This window comes from Balaenoptera ricei, chromosome 3, assembly GCF_028023285.1.
Source record: "Balaenoptera ricei isolate mBalRic1 chromosome 3, mBalRic1.hap2, whole genome shotgun sequence".
NCBI lineage: Eukaryota > Metazoa > Chordata > Mammalia > Artiodactyla > Balaenopteridae > Balaenoptera > Balaenoptera ricei.
In genome coordinates this window covers 60,515,200-60,540,094 of record NC_082641.1, presented here as the reverse complement: position 1 = coordinate 60,540,094, position 24,895 = coordinate 60,515,200, and the positions used below count along the sequence as shown (strand labels likewise).

At 43.3% G+C, this 24,895-nt stretch overlaps 1 protein-coding gene across 1 annotated transcript in view; it reads right to left on the bottom strand.

Annotated features, from left to right (window-relative positions):
- Nucleotides 1-2,296: 2,296 nt before the first annotated feature.
- SV2C (synaptic vesicle glycoprotein 2C) overlaps nucleotides 2,297-24,895 on the bottom strand; it is a 178,827-nt gene continuing 156,228 nt past the window's right edge. Inside the window, exons 9-12 of the mRNA XM_059919360.1 lie at nucleotides 22,909-23,042; nucleotides 21,208-21,411; nucleotides 20,578-20,737; nucleotides 2,297-2,480 (exon numbers count right to left, since the gene is read on the bottom strand). Of these exons, the coding sequence (XP_059775343.1) occupies nucleotides 2,297-2,480; nucleotides 20,578-20,737; nucleotides 21,208-21,411; nucleotides 22,909-23,042 (682 nt within the window). The remainder of the gene's footprint in view (nucleotides 2,481-20,577; nucleotides 20,738-21,207; nucleotides 21,412-22,908; nucleotides 23,043-24,895) is intronic.

Genomic DNA, 24,895 nt, shown 5'->3' with positions numbered 1-24,895 from the left:
TCATCAAGTGCGGTTCTGCTGGTTTATCCCATTCTGACCTAACCCAGGGTTCAGACAAAATACTTCGTAAACCGTGCTCTGGATATTCGATGCATTTAGAACTACAACAGACATTTGAGACATTTCTAAAAGTAAAGACAGTCCAGTAAGCAAAGTTAACTGCTGCGGAAGATCTACAGACAGCAATACCCATGCACATTTCTCTTCATCTTTTGAATGGGTTGGCGGAGATACACATTACTTTTGCAGTTATTACCACATGCTACATTCAACTAAAAAACCTGCTCAGGTCCCCAAATATGTCTTTTTTAAGAAGATAAATCAAGGGGTAGGTAGGTGAGGAAATGAGTACGAATGCAAGACCATACAGAATATGTTCGTGGGTTGTCTGACTGTCATCTTTGTTTTCCAATAATATTCCAGGAGGCAGAGGTGAAAAAAAGTTCTGTTTCTCTCCTGCTTTGTTGATATTGTTCTAATAGATCTCGTCTAGTCTTTATTGATTTTCCTTCTTCCTGCCACCTTTGCAGTTTTGGGTTTGAGTTTTCCTGATGCTCTGGCCCTGAGCCCGCATCCCCAGGGAACCACCCTCATCCTGCCAGCCCCCGACACCACGCTGCCCCCCTGTACAGGCCTGAGTTACTTCAAGGGAGAGTCGATTAATGGCTTCTGTTCATGAAAGAAGCTTTTCACAGAGCCTGAACTCTGCTGTCTGGGGCTCTCGGAGGATCAGGAGGAAGGGGAGAGAGAGGCGGAGTGGCCTGTGGGGTTAAGACATCTTTGAATGTAATGACTATTGGAAACAAAGGCTCTCCCTTCCTGGAGGCCCCAGGGCCGTGGCCTGTTGGAAACCCCTACAATAAGTAATAAGGATAACCCTCTAACAAGACAGAGAGAGTTTAAAAAAGGACTATTGTTTTAATATGGGATTTATTCCTGGCTGCAAGTGTACCTGGAGGCTTCAGATTTCAAAGATGAGTAAAAACGACCAGCGTGGGGGAGGGGCAGCCCCAGGGGTGAGAAGGTCACAGAGCTGACAGCCATGGGAATGTCCTGCCGACCTCTCTCTTCAGGCCCAGGCGGACTCCAGAGGTAACATGAGCAGCCAGACCCACCAGGAGATGCTGCCCTTGTCTGCCCGAGGGCCCCTTGGAGCACAGCAGGCTGTGATTTCACACTGAGGCAGCAGCCAGGAACACACCGACCAGCGCACCGGCCCAGCCAAGCCATGCGCGTTGCCAGTAGGAAGTCCAATGTCAACTCCCCAGGGGCACCATCCCTCAGGAAACCGGTCCCCTCGAGGTATCACTTGGCATTTACAAATGGATTTAGGTGTGACTTTCTTCCTCATTTTCAATTTACAACCACTCAGATGACTGACAATCTCTAGACGAGAGAGTTTGGGTGAAGGGCAGAATCAGGTGGGCAGACCCAGTTAGAAAGTGGCTTTTTTCCCTTGAATCTGCTACCTGGCAAGGTCAATGGCAGCTGGGGGTGGGGTGGCAGGTGGGGATGAATGTCGGCCCACGATCCCCCTGAGCTCTGACTTTCTAATATTCTGAACCACATGCCACAGTCACAGACATAATTACAGGTCCTTTTCCTCGTACTTTTCAGAAGTTTCACCGGGGGCTTTCTGGCAGAAGTCTTGCTCATGCAGCTCAGAGATCTTTGCTGCCAACAGCAGAGCCCCTATTTTTCTTGTCAGCAGAGACAGTCACGTTAACTGTCAAGCCTGAAAGAGCCCCACCCAGCTCTGTTTGGTGTCACGTGGTGTTTTTTTTTTTTTTGAAAGGCCCTGCTGTAACAGCAAGAATTGCTGGGTGTCCTTTTCTAAGTAAACAGGAAATATCACTCTGTTTGAAAAAAAGAAAAGAATCCCTCTCCTCAGCACAAATGCGATAATACGCCCACTTATCTTTCCCGTGAATGTTGCATTAGGAGCAGGATCTATTTCTTATAGCAGTGCTGTCCTCTTCTTAGCTTCTGAACCTGCAGCGAGCAGCTCAGGAAGGCCCGGCTGACCAGCACATTTAAAAAAATCCTTCCACTGATTTCTGGAAGGCAGTAGCATCACAGTTAGGAAAGACAACGATGCATGAAAAAAAAAACAAACAAACTGCAAAATCACATTTAAGGGGCGAGATGGTACGCATCTAAATTTTAGTCGCAGCAAGAATTAGTGTTTTGGGATTTGACCGCTTTTCTGTATCTGAAAAAGCTGGAGCCTTGAGTCAGTCGGGAGAGTTGACATGGGGCAGCAGAAAGAAACACAGGACGGATGGCTTTTTTTCCGTTACATCAGGACCTGGGTTCGTGTGTCAGGCAGGCGCAACCCCACCAGCCCTCCACACACGAGCACGGTGGAGGCCAGCAGGATGGGGATCGCTTTGGTGATGCTGACCAGGGAGCCGAATATTAAGTTTCCGAGGACGGCCGCTGCTTTGCACAGTGCGTTCAAGAAGCCAAAGCCTGTTGCCCTGCAAAGGACAAGAGAGATGGACAAGGTTGAGAAAGTGTCTTCCAAGAGTCCAACTTTAGACACAAATGTCTTCTAGGATAATTTTCAAAGATCTTCAAGTAGACTGTTCTGTATGTCCTTAGAGCAAGTAATCAAATATTTGTCATCACGTTTGGAAGTAGAGAACCCCAGCTGTTGGTATTGTTCCTTCAGCCCTCTGTTGACTTTCTTGCCACCTCCACTGATTCTTATTCTGCCCATGAGTTTATTGTGAAGAGAAAGAGAAAGGACATTTCAGGGAGTCAGAAAAGTTACATTAAATTAAAATGTATGACGATGTATTTCTTTAAATTTTACTCCCTATTTTCTCTTAGCTTAATTCGTGTGTGAGGTTTTACATACTTAAAGTGCATGGAACTTTCAGAGAAAATCAGGGATGACTGGGTTGTACTTGCATCGTTCTGGTACCATGGAAGTGAACTATCATACTCTTGTCCCAAATGTTTTTGGTAGCGGGCAGAAACTGAACCCTGAGCTGGGTGGCCACCAATGAACTAGTGACACATTTCTTACACCCTCACCAGAGTCCTAGGTGGGAAATCAAGCCCAAGACAATATTACAGAGGAAATCAGATTGTAGGCCCATAGATGATCTTGTTTAACTCTGCTGACATATAATATGTGCAGGTGGTATATAAATAAGACACATCCCATTTCTTAAGACATTCTTTGGAAAAGAAAAATTTTACTATCTTTATGGGTGTTGAATGTAATTTTACTGTGGTTTTCTAAGCAAGAAATTTAATTTTGTTCATGAGAGTACTGATACTGCTGACATCATAATACGAATTTCCTCTGCCTTTATGCCAGCTCCCTGTTTTTTGTCCGTCACCGGGTATATGTGTGTAATAAAGGCACGCTGAATGCAGGGTTAACTGTTGGATACCTTTATCCCCCTCCAGAGGGAAATGCATTTTATATACCATAAAATGCAGTACTTAGTACACATCTTTCTTTGATTGATTTGTAAATTTGTTTAGTGTAGGTTTTCTTTTGGCCAGTCAGAACAACTACTCTTCACAACGCGTGCTATTCCTAGTGGTATTTTCTACAATGTGTAGATATTTACTGTGGGTATTATTCAGCCATTCCCCTTCCCATACCATAAGAAAGGAATAAGCACCCCTCCTGTGCTGTGAGTCATTGATTTTGCTGGTCAGAACAGACCTAAGAAACGGCAGCAAGCACTGCCTTTCTTTTTTGGCCAAGACACCTAGAAAGTCGAGTAAGCGGCCTCTGCAGTGTTGCAAAGTTGCCAACTGTTTGGATCTTGGAAGGGGTGTAACAGAATCTATGATGGAGAAAAACAGGAACTTCTTGAAAAGAGGGTAAGCTCATTTTTTATTCTTCCTCTTCTTTTTGGTTTGTTTTTAAAGAAAGAGACTAGTAATAGCAACAACCACCAGAAAGATAAGGAGATTTAATGTACTGATAACTATTTTCAAATGAAATTGCTTGAGGTTACACACTGGGTACCACAGAAGACTTAAGCAGAATGACATCATCATCTACCCCTCCCCCACCCCCATGGAGAGGCCAGGAGGCCAAACTGTCTATTTTTTTTTTTTTAATTAAAAGACATTTTTTGAGCAGTTTTTGGGCTCCAAAAAATTGAGGAAAAGAAGAGAAAATTTCCATATAGCCCCTCACCTTCCACCCCTGTTATTAACATCTTAGTATGGCACATTTGCTACAATTGAGGAGCCAATATTAATATATTACTGTGAACTAAAGTCCATAGTTTACGTTAGGGTTCACTGTGTTGTGTATTCTATGGGCTTTGACAAATGTATAATGACATGTATCCACCATTATAGCATCATACAGAATAACAGTTTCACGGCCCTAAAAATCCTGGCAACCACAGATCCTTTTACTATCTCCATAGTTTCACCTTTTCCAGAATGTCATATAATTCAAATTATATAGTATGTAGCCTTTTCAGATTGGCTTCTTTCACTTTTTTTAAGCTACATTTTAGTTTCTAGATTCTAGAGTCATAAATTACCCAATGCATCTTATGGTACTGAGATAAGCTGTATTGTTCTGGGGAAAATGGCTAGCGTGTATGTTGCTGATAAGCGAAAGGGAAACGTTCTGTATGAAGAAGTCTCTTGATGGCAAAACTTCAGAATGAGCCATGAGGAATTTACATCTGGGTTAAAATAACCATATTTTGCCAAGCTATAAACATCTGGTGTCTGAAGCCGCTAAAAAATACGATCAAATTCTAATTTCTTAAGAATCTCTGTTTTCATTTATCAAGCAGAGGCAGTTCTTCAGATGATAATCTGGTGTGGCTACAAAGCACATAGCCTCCTTAAATTAGTGTGGGCATTCCAGAAAACATGACTGTCCTTTCCTTGGATAAGTAAATTATTTCTTCAAATAGTTGAAGCTGGAGGGTGTGCTTTTCTACACACAGGAGACACAGTTGTATTAGAAAAATTATTCTCAAAGTGGTTCTCCCTTGGGGTTGGTTATCTGTTTATCAGTAAACAAGCTTTTAGTTCATTTATTCCCTTGTTCTTATTTAAAGGAAGGTCATGAACTTCTGCAGACATCCTAAGCACAAGTCACTTTGTGCTCATCAAGGCCTTGGAGGGTGGGGAGCTCAGAGCTGGCAGAGCCCGACTGGACTTACTGACTTCCCAGCAGTAGGAAAAGCTACTGCATTTTTTTTCCAGACCAAAGATGTTCTGTGTCTTCTCTTAACCAACAAGCACCCAAGAGGAAGAATGCAATAATCTGTTGTCTTTTTACAAGCTCCATCCCTTGTCCCCCTACCTCTCCAGCCAGAATCCTTTGTTTTCAATTCTTGCTGAACCTATTTATTGAAATCTTTTAAATGGAAATTCTTTTCCCAACAGTACCCTGTTGACTGCAGCAGCCCTGTTCCCCATTCCATTAAGGTGATCCTTCTCTCTGCACCATTAACTCCCTCTGATGCTGGTGCAGGCAGCTGGCTTGCTGCAGTGCTTAGGCTCAGCTGATGGGGGATGGGGTCACCAGAGCATACCCTCACCACAGCTGCACTGTGGCTTCTTCTCCAGGGCCTTCACAATGCAGTGGGTTCTAGTGGGTTTATATCGTTTTATACTTTAATTGGTGGCCAGGAGGGCTTCCCTGGTAGCGCAGTGGTTAAGAATCCACCTGCTAATGCAGGGGACACGGGTTCGAGCCCTGGTCCAGGAAGATCCCACATGCCGCAGAGCAATTAAGCCCGTGTGCCACAACTACTGAGCCTGCGCTCTAGAGCCCGCGAGCCACAAGTACTGAGCCCACGTGCCACAACTACTGAGCCCGCACACCTAGAGCCTGTGCTCCGCAACAAGAGAAGCCACCGCAATAAGAAGCCCACGCACTGCAACGAAGAGTAGCCCCTGCTCACTGCAACTAGAGAAAGCCCACATACAGCAACGAAGACCCAATGTAGCCAAAATTAAAAAAAAATAAATAAAAATTAAAAACAAAAAATTGGTGGCCAGGAAAAGGAGACTCCATTCTGGATAGTGAGGATAGTTTTGCCTTCACATCCAGCCTCTTTCTTATTTGGTTTTTCTGACTTCAATGCAGGGTCAGCCCTAGGTTTTTTGAGGCTCCTGGGAAGACAAAAGGGTCACTGAATAATGGCAGCACTTAGACAACGCCTGGCACATGGTACATACCATGCTGGTGTTAGCCGTTGTTTTCAACACTAGCTGAAATATCTGCCCCATCGACTGATGAAATTAGGAAAAAAAATTAAATGTTACATTTTGAAAAGGCCTGAAATTGTGTAGAGTGTAGATCCAGACTCAGCTCATGGAATTTACCTGTTAAAGGGTAAAGTGTGAGCATTCTTTTGGTCTAGTCTAAGCTCTGGAAATGAACTTTTTCCAGACAACTCAGTTAAGTCATTGGCAGAAGTTACTTTAGCATGGGACATTTTGGAAAGTACAGGCAGTCCTAAAATCAGAAATACATGTGATCTAAAGATTCATCTGGGAGTCGGCTATTTAAAACACAGAATGAATTTAATTTTTCTCATAGAAACAATAACACAAATGATGGCTAGCTTCCCAGATTAATCTAAAAAAGCTATTTTAACACTGAATCCATCTGAGCAATTGGACTACAATGCTGAGAGCACTAGAAACCCCTTGAATATTTGTCTAATAAGCAAATTGGTTCTTAATATAGTTCTAACACACATTCTCCTATGCATTTATTTACTAACAATCATTCATTAAGCATCTATTATGTGCCTAACACTGCACTAGGCACCAGGGACCCCAAAATTAATAAGATGAAGTCTCCTTTTACACCAAGATAGGTGCAGAGAGATCATGATAACACAACATGCTAAGTGCATTAATAAAGATACCCACAGGCTACTATGGGGGCATAGAGGATGTGAAGTGATCTCCCACTGGGGGTGGGGACAGTTGAAGAAAGGCTTCTCAGAGGGGATGGATGATAAATGGAATTGGCCTTGAAGGAATAGGAAGAGCTTGCGGGTGAGGATGGAATGTGGACAAAGGTGTTCTCTGGCTCTCAAAATACCCTCACATCTCTCTAAAGTATCTCCGTGGTACCCCACTCAGGTGTACCTTAGACATCTTCTCCAAAACCTTCCTGATTGCCAAATGACCTGCCTCCCTCCAGTCCCCAAACAAGTTTCCCATTTCCTCCTGCAGCTGTTGTCAACTTGGGGTTAGAATAGCAACCTGGTTGAACTAGGGTGCAGACATGTGTAACCACAGCCTCACCCAGCCGTGCGCAGAACATCACTCGTGGAGCTTTTAAAACACAGTGATGTGGTCATACCAATGCCTAGGGCCATGCTCCCAGAAATTCTGACTTTATTGCTCTACTGGGAGTCGAGGCATTGGTATCTTTTAGAAGCGCTGTGTGAGTCTAAGGGGTATCCAGGGTTGAGCACTCTGCAATTCTCCCAGAAATACCTACACTTTTGAATTGATTTCGATTTACTGTTATATACGAAACGAAATTACAAAAGCAAAACATCCGCTCCAGCCCTCCAACAAATGGTTTTCAGTTCTGAATTTCCTTCAGTGTGGTTCCAATCATATCTATATTTTTGCAAATCACAGGATTTCTACAGCTTTGCTTTCTGCTTTCCCCCCAGTCATTCCCAAAGCTGTTTGTTTGCGTTTTGTTTAAAACGAAATGATTTAGCACATAACCATTATTTCTGTAACCATACCACTGGATAATTAGAGCTTTCTAAATTTGGAGGAACATAAATGAGATTGCTATGAACACCTTCATATATAGGACCTCCTTTGTTTGGATGTGTTCATTAGGGAATATCACGCAGTACAACACAGCCAAGGGAAAATGTTCACGATATGATGTGGGGAGACCGAGGGCAACCGGGCACACCGAGGCCCACAGGAGAGGAATTCACTCCAAAGGCTTCTCCCAACCTCTTTTCTTTCCCCTCCCTGGGCCTGCTGTCTTATTTACTCAATTTGCACAGCTCATTCTCACTAGAGGCAGTTTCTCACCTAACCTGCCTCATTTCCTTTTCTTCCAACTCTTGGTTGGATTCTGGGCAGCCGTGAAAACTCTCCCTGCTGGACCAGACCTCCTTCCTGCTCCCCTCCTCAGGGTTGGCTTGTACCAACCGCAAGGCTCTCCTGTCAGGGTTTAGCCTTATTGAGATCCTGGCCACATCTCTGGGGTGGGGCTGTGTAGCCTTTTACATTCACTCATCACAACTTGCTTCAGGGCTGGCACAGGGATGCACAGGATACTTGAGAAATGAACTAAGGAATTTTCTGATATCTTCAAAATACATTGGAAGTATATTTCTGTAATGGGCATTTTTAAAATCAACATTGTTAATTTTACTATTCAAATCTTTATATCCTTTTTTTGAATTTTATTTTATTTATTTTTTCATACAGCAGGTTCTTATTAGTTATCTATTTTATACATATTAGTGTATATATGTCAATCCCAATCTCCCAATTCATCCCACCACCCCCACCACCACTTTCCCCCCTTGGTGTCCATACGTTTGTTCTCTACATCTGTGTCTCAATTTCTGCCCTGCAAACCGGTTCATCTGTACCATTTTTCTAGGTTCCACAAATATGCGTTAATATACGATAAGTAATGGGCATTTTTTAAGAAAACTGAAGTATAGTTGATTTACGATGTTGTGTTAGTTTCTGGTATACAGCAAAGTGATTCAGTTATACATATATATACATATTCTTTTTCATATTCTTATTTATTTATTTATTTATTTATTTATTTATTTATTTATTTATGGCTGCATTGGATCTTCGTTGTGGTGCACGGGCTTCTCATTGCAGGGTTCAGTAGTTGTGGTGCATGGGCTTAGTTGCTCCGTGGCATGTGGGATCTTCCCGGACCAGGGACCGAACCCGTGTCCCCTGAATTGGCAAGTGGATTCTTAACCACTGCGCCACAAGGGAAGCCTGTTTTTCATATTCTTTTCCATTATGGTTTATTACGGTATATTGAGTACAGCTCCCTGTGCTATACAGTAGGACCTTGTTGTTTATCTATTTTATATATAGTAGTTTGTATCTGCTAATCCCAAATGTAATGAGCATTTTAATGGACATTAGTTGGTCCATGTTTATTTATTGATGCCAGACTATTATCTTGCTTTTTTTTTTTTTTTTTTAAAGGAAAGCCCTTTAATTAATTAATTAATTTTATTTTTAGCTGTGTTGGGTCTTCATTTCTGTGCGAGGGCTTTCTCTAGTTGTGGCAAGCGGGGGCCACTCTTCAACACGGTGTTGTGGCTCATGGGCCTAGTTGCTCCGCAGCATGTGGATCTTTCCAGACCGGGGCTCGAACCCGTGTCCCCTGCATTGGCAGGCAGATTCCCAACCACTGCGCCACCAGGGAAGCCCTATTATCTTGCTTTTGTGGAGGAAAAATCCCTAGTTTCACATTCTGAAATCAGGACAGACTGAATTCAATTGCTTTCTGATCTTCAAAGGAAGAAAAAAGTTTGTCTCATCTAAGCAGTGAGTGTGTGGTCTCTGTGTGCCCTCCTTAATTTGGGAAGATGGCATCCTGCAAGCAGGGCTCTTCTTACTCTCAAACAAGTGGAGGACTTACCTGCAGTTTTGAGCCCATAGGAATCCCTGGGCCCAAAGTGGGCTTCCATCTCCCTCCCTCCCCACAACCATCAGGGGTCATCCTATTGCTTGTTCCTGTTGAAATGCAAATACATTCAGGTCAAAATGGAAGCCTTTGTGTCTTATCACTTATCTGATAAACCTCGCTAGGAAGTGAGTCCCTGGGCCAGGGTAAATGATGACAGAATGAAAGTGAGCCCTGGGAGGCAAGCTGGAGTTCGTCTAAGGCCATGGTTGATGGACATGGCTGTATATCCCAAACACTGTGTGAGCTTCTTAGAAACTGACTCCCAGAGGCCCACCCCAGACCTACTGGGATGGTTCTATATGTCACAGACTAGGTATGCCCGTGCTGGGAGCCGCACCGAAGGGTCATTACATCTGGGTTTCATGCTAAGGGATCCAGGGCAAGTTACTTTCCCCCCTCTGTGCCTCCTTTCCCTCACTTGAAAATGGAATAAAACTACCTACCCTTGTAGGGTTGGAGGGAGGATTAAATAAGGTTCAATGAGATCATCTGAATACTCAGCACTGTGCCTGACTCACCCATTCATTTCTCAGATGAGAACACCAAGCTCCAGAAAGGTTCAAGGACTAAAGTTACCCAGCTGTTTTCTGGTAGCGTCCATACCTGAATTCAGGTTTCCTCCACATTGCTGATGGAGAAGGAGGGGGAGAGGAAGAAGAGGTTTCCAACAGGCAGTGCTGTATGGGGAAGGGGGAGCTGACAGCTGCAGGCTCGGGAGGGCATAGGCCGTGGATGGACAAAGTGGAAGAGGGACACAGAAGGGCAGCCGGGGAGAAGTGAACAGGAATGCTCGCTCCCTCACTCACAACCGGTCCCACTAGCTTACCTTGGAGAGTAGGGAGCCAGACCCCACACAGGGAGGAAGACTATCGCCCATAACCAGCCGGATTGTAAAAAGCATCTTTTTTGCCATCTTTCTATCTTTTCATCTATCATTCATTCACCTGGAGTCCTGGTAGTGAATAAGGAAAACAAAGTCCTGCTCTCAAGGAGCTTACATTCTAGTGGGTGACAGACAGTAAACAAATGTACACCCTAACATCCCATCATCATATGGTCTGGGAGGTAATTTGCCTTAAAAGTACATCAGTATAAAGAGAAGTTGTCTCTATACCCATAGAATTTAAAACATGTTAATCAGGAATTAACAGGCCAGAGGTGATTACTTAGGGCTTTAACTATCATTTTAGAAATCTGCATGAGAAGGTTTGTTAATGAACATGGAGATGAGTTTTCATTGGTGATATGAGTGCTTGATATGCAGTTGACTGGAATGTTCTGCCCTTAGCACGATGGATGGACAAGCATCCTCCAAGCCCCGCAACCTGGTGAAATGGTACCCTTGGCCCGGATTCCAGACTCTAGAGCCCACTGGTCCTGGACTCTGACACTTACAGGCATACTCTGCTGCCTGACCAGCCCCAAGTCTGGTGGTCCTGCTGTCAGCATGTCATGATGTCCATGGCCCTTTCAGGCAAGGGCAGAGAGATGGACTTCCCTGGAGTCAAGAACAGGCTGTAGGACTGTTTTTGTGTCCATTTGCACATTTGGTAGGATTTGCTGCCATTTAATACATCCCCTGGGGGTGAGGTGGTGGGTGAAGGGCCATATACTGCCCCCTCCCTCACTTTCCACTTCTAACTGCCAGAGACAAAAATGATCTGACATTTGCTGAATGGCCAAAGTGACTCAGGTCACATAAAATATAAACATATATAATGATACGGGCTCTAAAAAAAAAGAAAGCAGGGCAAAGGGAAATGGATGGAGTGTAGGTTGGTTAGATAAGATGACTGAATCAAAGATTCCTTCATCTCAAAATCTTTAAACAATAAGTGAGGTCTTTATCTTCATGGGCACAGATGTAGAATCTCCTCATTTTATATCTCAAACAACTGAGGCACAGTTACGCTGAGTGGTCTTCCTGAGGTCACACAGCTGGCCGGTAAGAGATCCAGGATTAAAGAACTTCAGGTCTGAGCTCCCGGAAGGAATGGGGAACTTCTCTGTCTAAACAAACACCGTCCTAAGGGGAGGGGTTTAGGTTGGTTAATTCTGGGCAGATGTTTTAATTTTAGCTCATCAAGGAAGAGGACCAACCCAGAGCACTGGGTGACAGCAGCAGCTGCCCAGGATGAGCAGGGAACAGCAGGTGGGAACAATCGGGGGTTTATTTTCACATCCTTTCTGAGGTCATATCTGAAACTGGGCATGTGTAAGGGGGGAGGAAGAAGGAGGCCAGTGGCCAGAGAAAGGCAGGAGCAGGTTGCTGGAAGAATCCCTGTGAGACAGGCCTGCTGGGCTGAGGGATTCTGTGCAGAGTTGGTGGCCAGTGGGGACAGCCTCGGTCTCATCACTTACAAGGTGGGAGCTCCTTGCCCTGAGCTCCATGGAGGAGGGGTAAGAATGGCTCTGGGCCCTAAGGAGATAGGAAGTGTGAGCCGGGGAGCTCCCAGCAGGAAGTCACTGCCTGGATGCAGAAGGACACACAGGCTAGAACTCAGAACCAAAATGAACCAGAGCATGTGCTGCCTCTACAGATCTTCCTTGACTTAATAATATGAGTTACATCCCTCCAAACCCATCATAAGTTGAATGTATCATAAGTCAGAAATGCATTTAATACCCCTACCGAACATCATAGCTTAGCCTAGCGTCCCTTAAACGTGCTCAGAACACATATATTAGCCTGCGGTTGGACAAAATCATCTAACACAAAGCCTATTTCATAATAAAGTGTTAAATATCTCATGTAATTTACTGAATACTGCATTGAAAGTGAAAAACAGAATGGTTGTATGTATGTTCCTTCAAGTCTCAGCTCAGATATCACTCCTTCTAAGGAACCCTTTCTTCTGCTTTCAGAACACCATGTCCTTTCCCCACAATAACCCTGACCACACTGTGTTGTGCCTGATGTTCACTTGTCCTTAAGCTCCATGAAAGTAATGACCACGAATGGCTTATTCACGGTTGTATCACAGGCACTCCAAAAAAAGTTGTTGTGTAAATAAATGAACAATATTAAAAGTCATATTGAGATGGAGTAGACATACTTTTCTTATTCTTCCTACTAAATACAGCTAAAAGTCTTGGACATTATAAAACAAACCTAAGAAGACTCTGGAAGATAAAGAAAAAAGGCAGAGCAGCTGGGGACCTGGGGGATGGTGACTTCCTGAATTTTCTTTTTGCCTCATACAACTGAAGAAGCTGGAAAAAGGAAATACCAACAGGTACAGATTTAAATAACACCCCAACCAGAGCCTGCTCTCTCTACCCAAAGGACCAGGATAGAGGCAGCCTAGCAAGACAGAAAACGTTTAGACAACAACCTCGCTTCTCCAACCAAATACCAGAAAAAAGTGTAACCCAACTGCCAGTCACACCAGCAAAGGCCGAGTGGAGAACCTAGACTTCCATCTTCGTGAACCTGTAATGAGGGGCCTCAACATCACCATTGGGGTGGTGTCAGGGAAGGCTAAGTAGGAAGCTGGGATTTTCATCCCTGCTGGCCAGTAATGAGTTTGTCCCTGCTTCCCCTCCATGGTATTGGTAATCTTGAGGGGAGCCTGGACTCCCACCGCTGTGCAGCAGGAATGAGGACACCCTTTCTTGGCTGTCAATGGAGGCTGAGTGGTAACCTGGACATCTATCTCCACCTGGCAATAATGGGGCAGTGCACCCCTTCTCCTCCCAGAGAGATGTCTGAGAATGCCAACCAAAACCAAAGGCTTAACTAAGATCAGAAGTCTCAGAACATAATATGAAAATGACTGCTTTCAATTGAATATCACTTATCATCCAAATAACCAGGAAGAGCTCAAACAGAATGAGAAAAAACAATTGAGATGCCAACATTGACATGACAGAGATGTTAACATTATCTGATAAAGCTTTTAAAGCTGTCATTATAATAATGCTTCAATGAGCAATTATGAACACACTTTAAACTCTTGAACACACTTGAAATACAGAACACATCATGAAAAAATAGAAAAAATAGAAAGCCTCAGCAAAGAAATAAAATACATAAAGAAGAACCAAACTGAAATTTTAGAACTGAAAAATACAATAACCAAAATAAAAAACTTAGTGATTGGGCTCAACAGCAGAATGAAGGAGAGAGTGAAAAGAATCAGTAAATTGAAGACAGAACAATAGACACCATCCAATCTGAAAAACAGAGAGAACATAGACTAAAAAAAAAAAGTTCACAGAGCGTCAGGGACCTGTGGGACTCTAACAAAAGATCTAATACTTATATCACTGGAGTCCAAGCAGGAGAAGAGAAAGTATTCAAATAAATAATGGTTGAAATTTGAAATAATGCCTCACGAATTTGGCAAGAGATACAAACCTACAGATTCAAGAAGCTGAATGAATCCCAAATGTGATAAGCCGAAGAAATCCACACCAAGACAAAGAAAAAAGTCTTGAAAGCAGCCAGAAGCAACACTTCACCTATAGGGAAAAACAGATTGCTAGACTCCCCCCTCTAAAAATGTTGCACTTGTTTTTAGAATTCCCACAACAGTCTCTGAGCAGTAATTTCACCCTCACCCACTCCAGTTAACACTGAGTTTTTAATCAGTCTTTAAAATCTTGGCTTTTCTGCATAATAAAAGAAAGTTACATATCACCATTGCAATTCTAAAAACAGGTGCAACATTTTTAGAGGGGGGGAATCTAGCAATCTAACTGTTTTTCCCTATAGGTGAAGTGTTGCCTCTGGCTGCTTTCAAGATTTTTTTCTTTGTCTTGGTGTGGATTTCTTTGGCTTCTCATGTTTGGGATTCATTCAACTTCTTGAATTTGAGGGGCTCCGAGATCGTTTCTAGATGGGGGCTGGTCTCCAGAAAAACTAACCATGTGATTAGAGGGTTGGAACTTTCAGCCTATCCCACCCTCCCCTCAGGGAGGGGAGAGAGGCTGGAGATTGAGTTCAATCAGCAGCAGCCAATGATTTAATCAATCATGTCTACATAATGAAACCTCCATAAATCTGGAGAGCTTCCAGATTGGTGAACACATCCACATGCCAGCAGGGTGGTGTACCCCCCAGCTCCAGGATGACATAGGCTCTTGTACTTGGGAGTCTTCTGGACCTCACCCTATGTGCAGGCATACCTCATTTTATTGCACTTCATTTTATTATACTTGGAAGATATTGTGTTTTTTACAAATTGGCCATTTGTGGTGACCCTGGGTCTAGCACGTCTATCAGCATCATTTTCCCAACAGCATTTGCTCACTCCTTGTCTCTTTGTCACATTTTGGTAATTCTCACAATATTTCAAATGTTTCCATTACTATTATATCTGTTGTGGTGATCTGTAAATGCAACCAAGCAGGACCCTGTGGGGCTTCTGGGATGGAAGCCTTTCCTTGTTTGTAGGGAATAGACTCCAGCCTCCATGAGGCCTCCCTAAGTCCCAAAGGGCAGATTCAAACAGTTGCTAGTCAGGCAAGGGAGGGGATGCTGAGACTAGGGAGGAGCAGCCAAGAAACAATAGTGCAGGGACTTCCCCGGTGGCGCAGTGGTTAAGAATCCACCTGCCAATGCAAGGGACATGGCTTCGAGCCCTGGTCTGGGAAGATCCCACATGCCGTGGAGCAACTAAGCCCGTGCGCCACAACTACTGAGCCCATGTGCCACAACTGCTGAAGACTGCACGCCTAGAGCCCATGCTCTGCAACAAGAGAAGCCACCACAATGAGAAGCCTGCGCACCTCAACGAAGAGTAGCCCCCGCTCGCCGCAGCTAGAGAAAGCCTGCGCACAGCAATGAAGACCCAATGTAGCCAATAATAAGTAAATTAATTAAAATAAAATAAAAAAAGAAACAATAGTGCAGCCTTGGGATAGGATCCTGGTTCCACCTCAAGGGATACCTATAACAATATCTTTGAGCTCTTCTGCAGAACTAAAACCCCCAACAAATGGAAGACGTGAACTATTTGATGAAGCATTCTTCATTCCAGAGAGGAGGCCACAGTTTGATAACCTTGAGAACCCCAGAATCTCATCAGGGGGCCATCTTAGGCCAGATTAAAGGAATGCAGGCCTTTTGCACACCCTGAGCACACCCTGATCTTTATCGGCAACCCCACCCTTGAACCATTGCTATGAAACTCACCAGATCCTCCCAGGTTGGGACACACAGTTTTGAGGGCACGAGCCCACTGTGTCCCCCTTTGCCTGGCAAAGCAATAAAGCTATTCTTTGCTACTTCACCCAAAACTCTGTCTCTGAGATTCAACTTGGCACTGGTGCACAGAGGCCGAGTTTCGGCATCGTTACCAGAAAGAGCAAGCGATTAGAGGTTGGCACTGGGAATGGGGGGAACAGGGCTGGAGATTAAGCTCTATAAAAACTTTCGAACAACAAGATTTGATGAACTTCCAGGTTGGTGAATGCACGGAAGTACCAAGCGGGTGGCATACCTGGATGGGGTACAAAGCTCTGTGCTCCTTCCCCGTTACCTTGCCCTATGTATGTATGCATCTCTTCTGTCTGGCTGTTCCTGAGTTGTAAGCTCTTATAATAAATCGGTAAACACAAGGAAATGTTTCCCTGAGTTCTGTGAGCCATTCTGGCAAGTGATCAAACCCAAGGAGGGGGTAGAGAGAACTCCAACGTATAGTTGGTTGGTCAGATGTATAGGTGATAACCTGACTTGTGTTTGGTGTCTGAAGGGGGGCACTCTTGTGGGAACTGAGTCCTTAACCTGTGGGATCTGATGCTGTCTCCAGGTAGATCGTGTCAGAACTAAGTGAAATTTTAGAACATCCAGTTGGTGTCTACTGGGAATTAGAGAATTGCTTGGTATGGGAAAAAAAACCCTCCCTATTTGGTGGCCAAAAGTCAAGAATTGAGTGTGGAGGGAAAGAAACCCGAGCTTTTCCTTACAAAAAATGTTAGCAGTGGCTGTTCTGCTTCATTTTTCAGGCACAGAAAAGTGCTGCTCAATAAGTACATACAATTTTAATTTCAAATTTTCCTGCCTCTTTATGAAACGATTTAGGGTAGCTTATAAAAGACAAAATTAATAAAATAGGAATGCAAGAGTGCAAACCAGGATGAGGAGGAGCAAAGCAATACCTGGACCATGGAGGTGTAACACCGACATAGGCGCTCTGCCTCTTGACCTCACAGCAGGGAAGCAAATGTGAGGAATTACTAATTTTTATCATATGAAGTGAAGAGACAGAGCAGCTCCCCAGAGCAGGTCCTGGAACTCGCTGCAGATCAGGTGGTGGGCTCTACCAGAGGGGAAGGGTGCGCTATGATGGGAAACGTCCTGTCCTCACTCATGCTTTCACAGTAAATGCAAGCCAAGAGTATACCATTAAAGGTCAAGTCCGTACTGCGGTTGACAAATGTGGCTTTCAAGTGTTATAACTTTCACAGCATTTAGATTATATGGTAAGTTATGTCCCGCAAATATAATCATTTTCACTGGGATTTTGATAGGAGTTGGCTGTTGAATAGCTCAAGAGGCTACTTTTTAGTTTGGAGCCTGGAATCAGAGTGTCCTAGTAAGCGATCATTAAGGACAGATTCTAGAAACTGGGCAAGGAGTTGGCAGTGCTAAAGTTCTAGTATGAAAAAATCACACCCTATAACCAAAATTCTTGTCAGGATGTATTCTATTCTGCTTCCACGGGGAGAAGAGGCCATAGGGGTACCTACACACAAAAACAGTTGGGGTTTTCCTCTAACAGCTGAGCCAGAGATCAGGGGAGCCCTCCTATGTGACCCAGAGGAAAGCAGCAGAGATGAAACAGAAGGCTTTAGCCTGAAACAGAGTAGGTGGTGTTAGCTAATTCACCATGGCCCTAGTGATGCAGCTCTGGCAGGTAAGTTGTTTTCTCCCCATCGCTTAAGGAAGTGACTTCCTGTACGTTATCTGGGAACATCAGCTTGAGTGCTGGAGAACATCTGCTAGCAACAGCGTGGCTGAAGTGAGGATGCACCTTGCCAATTTCTGAGTCCTGGCCCAGCTGCCATGCTCTGAAACGCATCCCCATGTTTGGCTGTTCCAGCAGCAGCAAACTGAATGCAAGAGGAATACTACGGCAGGCTGGTGCCTGGGACGTGTGGGACTCCTCTGAAGCTGACTCCGTCACAGCCATGCCGAACCTCCCTGAGACTGCTTGCTGGTGGCCTGGGGCACTTCCACCCAGCCGGCCTTCCTTCCTTGCTCCCCCATGGGGCTCAGACTTGCACTACAGCCAGATTATACCTCCCTCTGCATTTTCTCTCATAACCCACATTTCCTCTAACAAAAATCTGTGCACGCTTAATCCCATCTTGTCCTCTGCTTCTCAGAGGATCTGAGCTAATACACAGGGCAACTTCTGTTTTTATCTTGCTTGATGTTTAACCTTTCCGACAACAGAAACACAGCAGGTCCATGGTTCTCATGGACAGACCCGCCTGATTTGTGGCGTTTTGTTTTTAAGCCAGGTTTTTGCCACAGGAGAATACTCATTCTTCCATTCCTGTGGCAGAGGGATAAGCAGCTGATTCATCGCAAATAGTATCAAGCGTTTACAATGTAAAATAAAAAGGTTACAGGCTATGACATAGCCTTGCTTGAACACTGAGGGGCTTTTTTAAACGTCTAGTTTAGTCCACACCTGGGCCCAGTTTGCAGGATGAGAAGGCAAGCAAGCTGCAGAGTCTTAGTCTTGTTTTGGCAGCACCCTAGTGCCGTGACACCCATGCCAGGCGCTTGCCCACAGAAGAGAACTAATGTTTGTGGAAAGAAGGGACGAGATGCCAGCTATGGGCTGTATGGTTCCTTTCAGAGCGTAAGTCATCAACAGGAGGTTACTAATTAGAATATCTGATAAGCAGACATCCATAAGAGTTCCAGATACTCAGCGGGGAGATGGATACAGGAGTACCTATAGGGTTCCTGTAAGCTCAGTAATAGATGTTCATGAAGAAGAAATATAAGTTAGAGAGTCTGGGTATGCAGAGAATGTACCCATTGGGGCCAATAAGCAAAAGGAGGACTCAGGATCAGTTGAAAATTTATATCCCAAATGTCTCTGCATTGTCCTAGAAAAAACCCTCCTCCATCTCAAAGTCCAGAGAATGCTGACTCCATCCTCTAGCAAAGAGGGCCTCCGTGGTGACGGAGTGTACACGAAATGAAAGAAGGCAAAGGCCATTTGCCTTCACTCATGTCAAACGGCAAAACAGGGCTTCTATTCTTTTCATGAGTCACCTGCTGAAGCTCCACCTCAAAGCCCTACCTTCTAGCCCTTTTTATGATATGAGGTGCAAAGTCTCTGTGTCTCCATTTTGGGGACAGATGCATAATTTTCTTCCAATAGCTATCTTTTTTTGGTTACTGGAAATGTGTTGGGCTTTCCTTCAACAGACCAGGAAGGTCAAGAGATATGTTCCAGAGACCTCTTTGTGGTGCCTTAATGCAGAGCTCATGTAGATACTTGCAAATGTAAGGTAAGGACCCTCTCAGGACTGATAAGGGGCCCGGAGAGGCTCCTTTGTTTTTTTTTTTAAGCGTTATTATTATTATTATTTAAAACATGTATTGTTTTGCATACATTATTTTATTTTATTTTAAATTTATTTATTTTATTTATTTATTTTTGGCTGTGCTGGGTTTTTGTTGCTGCGCTCGGGCTTTCTCTAGTTGTGGCAAGCAGGGGCTACTCTTTGTTGCATTGCGCGGGCTTCTCATTGCGGTGGCTTCTCTTGTTGCGGAGCACGGGCTCTAGGCGTGTGGGCTTCAGTAGTTGTGGCGCACAGGCTCAGTAGTTGTGGCACATGGGCTCTAGAGCGCAGGCTCAATAGCTGTGGTGCACGGGCTTAGCTGCTCCACGGCATGTGGGATCTTCCCAGACCAGGGCTCGAACTCATGTCCCCTGCATTGGCAGGCTGATTCTTAACCACTGCGCCACCAGGGAAGCCCCCGGAGAGGCTCTTACAGCCTATCCCTCCCTGCTTCATTACTGCTTCCTCATACTGTTAGCCAGCAAGCTAAGTCATGGACACAATTAAATTCCTTCACTGGTTTCATTGTCCTAGTAACTCCGGCTAGCAACTATATTCCCCTACATTTTCTTTTTAAAAGAGATGAGTAGATGTATAAAATAAATAAGCTACAAGGACATATTGTATAACACATGGAATATAGCCAATATCTTATGATAACCATAAGTGGAATATAACCTTTAAAAATTGTAAATCACTATGTTATACATTTGAAACATATATAATATTGTACTTCAACTATACCTCAAAAAAATCAGGTAAAAAAAGAACTTCAATGCCTTACCTTGTCTAACAAATTAAATATAAATATCCATATGTATACTGAAAAGCCTTCACAGTTCCTAGGCAAACCTGATTTTCCCATACCACATTATAGTTAAACATAATTATAATATTTAGTATATATATGTAATACTAATATTGACTATATATTTAACTACATAATACATGTATACATTGCTATAAAAATATCTAGCTGTAAATATAGTCTAGCTATAAAAATTGGGAACAATTTCCCTTGTAATTATTTAGCATTTAACTTATGATTGTCCCTCCTCAGCAATCATCATGTATCCCCAGGAATGTTTTCAAATTGAGAGACTGATCTACAAACTGTTTTCAAAGTAATAACATTTTTATGATACTAAGTGTAATAGTCAATGAGGAAGAAATAACGTTTTGCCTCATTAAAAAATAAAGAATAAATGAAAGATATGAGTAGAGCCTACAACTTCATAAGCCAGAATTTTTTTTTTTGGATTTTCGCTTTTTGCGGGAAATGACAGTTTGGCTTGTTTTCTCTGACTTTTCAGTGGTTCTGTGGGGCTCAGAGAACCTCTTGCTGGAGGCCCATTTCAACATACCTCCGATCTGTAGGGTACAGTTCCACAGTGACCACATCAAGAGAGTTCCAGGCCGAGATGGTCAACCCATTGTACAGACACAGCATGCCTATCATCATGGATTCGCTGGTGCCAAACCAAAGGAAGAAACAGCTGATCCCTGAAAGCACCATAGAGCCACCTGCCAACGAAGCAGACAAGGCTGGGATGTTTCCTGTCATCTTAGTAGAGCAAGGACCCTCGGGTCTTTGAGATCTCACAGCAAAACTGAATCCCAAGGGGAAGCCACAGCCTGGGTTCATAAAGCTCAGGTACAAGTGTGTTTACTTGTATATAAGGTTTGCCTCTCTAACTACCTTCTGAACACAGCAAGCATGAACTACACATCATCAATCACTCAGCTATGTACGTAGAAAAATAGACATTAGTCACACATAATTAGTTTTTCAGTCTGTTAACTCACAGAAGCTGTTCAAATGAGATGTAATTAGACATATTTTACTAAAATTTAGTCCTAATGAAAGGTCTTAAGGGATTTCTCCTCATCTCTGTGGGATGCAAATCCTAGGGGGGTGGGGAGTACAGCAGGAGACAGGATCCCTCTAGATTGCAACGGCAGCTCTTGTATTTTACATGAAACCAAGCACATACCTAGCATGGTTAAGCGCCCGATTCTGTCCATTAGGAGAGCAGACACGATGTTCCCTGGCAACACTGCCAGTGTCCCCAGGAAGTTGACAAAATAAATCCAGTAGGCACCATAGTCATCTTCAAAGGTAATGCGGCATCCTGTCTTGTTGTGCAAAAATGTGCAGTTTTGAAATTCGCAGTTAATGAATTTATATGGCTCAAAATCTGTGGACACAAAGAACGACAACTCATACTGGTGCATGAGAGTTGCGCACCGAAAGCCTGCCGAAAATTCAGAAAAAAATCATGGTATTGTAAGCTCCTTGAGGGCTTCAGGGCCTGGCCAAAGCACAGGATCTAGTCTAGGACCCCACATTACGAAGTAGCTGAAGGAAGGAATACTTCTGTTGAATAAAGGAATAAACTAAAGAGTCCAGTTTTCCTCTGATTTCTCATGTTTGGTCATTGCTAATTACATGACTGCTTACTCCTTTATGATGTTACTTTGTCCTAATTATCATGTTACATAAGGACTATCACTAGAGTACTAAAGCTTCCATTACAAAAATAATTTGTTTCAAAATGTGTATGAATCAGCCTTACTACTGCCATTTTATAGGGCTCTGAGGCAGTGAGAAGGAACAGGACTTTCCTTGGGTCCTTGAGGCTGAATTTATAAGAGAAGGCTCAAGTGGAGGAACCCACCGAGGAACCTGAGTCAGCCTCATTGGAAGGTCACCAGCATTCGCTGCTGATTTTTTTTTTTCTTGAACTTGGATCTAGCCGAAAGGGGTTACAGATGACGCTGGGCTCTGCTAAAAGGCAGTGAGAATCAAAACGGCTGTCGTCCTCGCTGAACAAGATGTGCCTAAAAAGCTGGTCTTCTGAGGCTGAATGGGTTGGAAGACACTGAGAGCACTGTTTAAACAAACCCCGAGGCCTCTGACTCCACTCTCACTTGGAGCTATGCAGAGCTGGCTCCTGTCTGATCACCAAGAAGGCAGGACTGGCAACGGGATGGAGCTGACCCTCCTGCCAGTGTCGGGCTGTTAGTCTGGACTCATGGGACAGACGGACCAATGTGTGTCGGTGGCAAGGCCTGGGCTTTGCAATCAGATGAGCCTGGGCTCCGATGGCAGCTGTTCCTAGTTCTACAACTGTGGCCAAATTACTGCATCGTTCTAAGCCTCAGCTATTGTGAAAATTAAACAAGATAATGAGTGTCTGATAACCTGAGGTAGGAACCAGCACATAGTAGGTGTTCAATCAATGTTTGTTGCCCTTCCTCTTTTTCCCTGGGGAGTTTTCCAGGCTCCATTAAATGGACTGGACTAAAAGACTGTATCTGACTGAGCATGTTTCGTCCATCTCTGTAGATTTGTAGTTCAGGCATGCTCACTTAAGCTAACATCAGATTTTGAAATCAGGATTATCAAAACAAACAAACCACGGGTTAATTCTTTGCTTTAAAAATTATTCACCAAAGGATTTTGTATTTCCAACTCTGAACTCAGCAAGCTCCATCCGCATTAAATGTGACAAAGACAGTCAATACAAGCTCAACTTTGATTCGACCTGATGGAGGGAGTCCGTTCATTTGTACTTCAACCTTCACTTCCCCCTTAAGCCTATGCCCACGCCTATCACCAAATGAGTATCACGACTCTGCCAAGAACTAGGGCCTGTGAAGAGGCCCCAGGCAGGGTTAAGTGGCACACCTACCTGTGTTGTTAAAAACAGTATTAATAAACATGCAGTTCTTGAAGTAGGTGTTGACTGAAGTCACATCCTCAAAGGTGCAGGACTTAAAAACCGAATCTTTGAAAGTTATGGATCTGAGCCTGATCCCTTCGAATCTGCCCAACACACAAAAAGATTCATATTGATGATTGTGTCTATCAGAGTTGAAAGCTAAGTCAAACAGATTTAGAGATGTGAGGTCCCACTATGGACTCTCTTAATTATAAAGGACATTGGCTTCTGGATTTTCTAAGCTCCTAGCTTTTCCCCTTTTTCCTCAGGTGGCCTGTCCTTTGGCTATCTCATTGCTCACCAATATTACTTTCTACCAGAAGAAGAGATGGCATTCAAAATAACTTCATTTAGCTTTTGGCAATGTTGGTAAAAGTTTTTGTAGGGTATTTAGTTGAAGGTATTGAGTTTGGAGATTACCTGTGGCTATTGATTCTTTATTTTTCAATCCTATCCTCTTGTTCCTTCACACATGCCTTTATTTGAAAATTCTCTATTTGGGGTTAATAGCTCTGACTTGAGGATGTGCTTCTATGCTCACTTTTAATGAAAGTCTATTTCCCAAGCTGAAAACCCAAAGCTTCTTCATTCTAGTGTAGGCACTTCCAATTATCTTGAAGAGAGGATGGGAGAATCATTTATGTGAGGAATGATTGTCTTGGGGGTCAAGAAACTCATAGCTTACAGTCATTCCCAAGAATATTTTTTTTCTTATCGCTAAGAGGTACCAAGTAGAACGACCATAGCCCTGCTTATTTTTGGAAATGCGTAGAATGATGAAACTTGCTCAGATCCATTTTTGGGTGATGTAAAGGGGGAGGGCGAGATGATAATAGTCACAATGATCCTAACATCTTAGAAGAGTCTATGGCTCAGATATTCAGTGTTGATAAGGACTCTTGGGAGACATGGATACATATTCATCATTGTGTCTCGGTAATTTATTAAGAGACTACGAATGTATACTTAGCCAGTCACCGAGAGGAAAATGCTTATTCACCTGGGGAAGAAGTTGTTACACCAAATACCACTCTTATGAGAGCAGAAAGGGACTGATCTTCCTAGGCAAGTGAGCTGACTTAAAAGCAATTCACTATCGAGTACCTTGAAAATCATCCTCACCCTAATGTCGGACTGCATTTGTCCGCTCAAAATGCACTAAGCACCTATGAGACCAACCTCTTCAAAAAACAATCTTATTTCAACCCTTACTCTAGGAGTCCAGAGTAAAACCATCTAAGCCATAAATCTATCTACCAAAGGAGGGTAAAGAATGGCACATTTTAAGAAAATCACTAATTTTCTGAAGTGAAACTGAATTTAGAAAGGGGAAACAATTTTTTTTTAATGGATACTATATGCACAGAGTACACATGGTGCAAAATTCAAAATGTTGAAAAAGGAAAAGGTAAGTCTTTTGTCTCCCATCCTCAAGCCACCTAGTTCTTTTTCCCAGGGATAACCACTATTGTCAGTTTCTCGTATGCTCTTCCGGGAGCATTCTGTATACAGAGTGCTAGCGAACAGGACACTATTCTACACCTTGCTTTGTTCTCCTCAGAGTCTACTTCGCTGGTCATTCCTTATCAGTATATAAAGAATCGTCATTTTAGAATGCTGAATAGGAAAACTATTTTAAAAAAATGAGTTAGCTAGTGGTATTTCAAATTTCCCTGAAAGACAAAAAAAAAAAAACAATTTCTATCGCCTTCTAAAATAAATGTATATGTTTTAGAAGGACTTTAATACTATTAAAACTATTAATCATTACATTGCCAAAGTAAAAAATTTCTCCGTGATGACTGAATATCCAGCTTAGAACTTTTTATTAGAAATATGACTGTCAGAGGCACAAACATATTAGAAATTTCTAATGGAGTAACAATAACTTTTAAGTAATTAAGTCAATTTTCATGCTAGAATTATAAAGCACTTGACTCTAAGGTTTCTGCGGAGA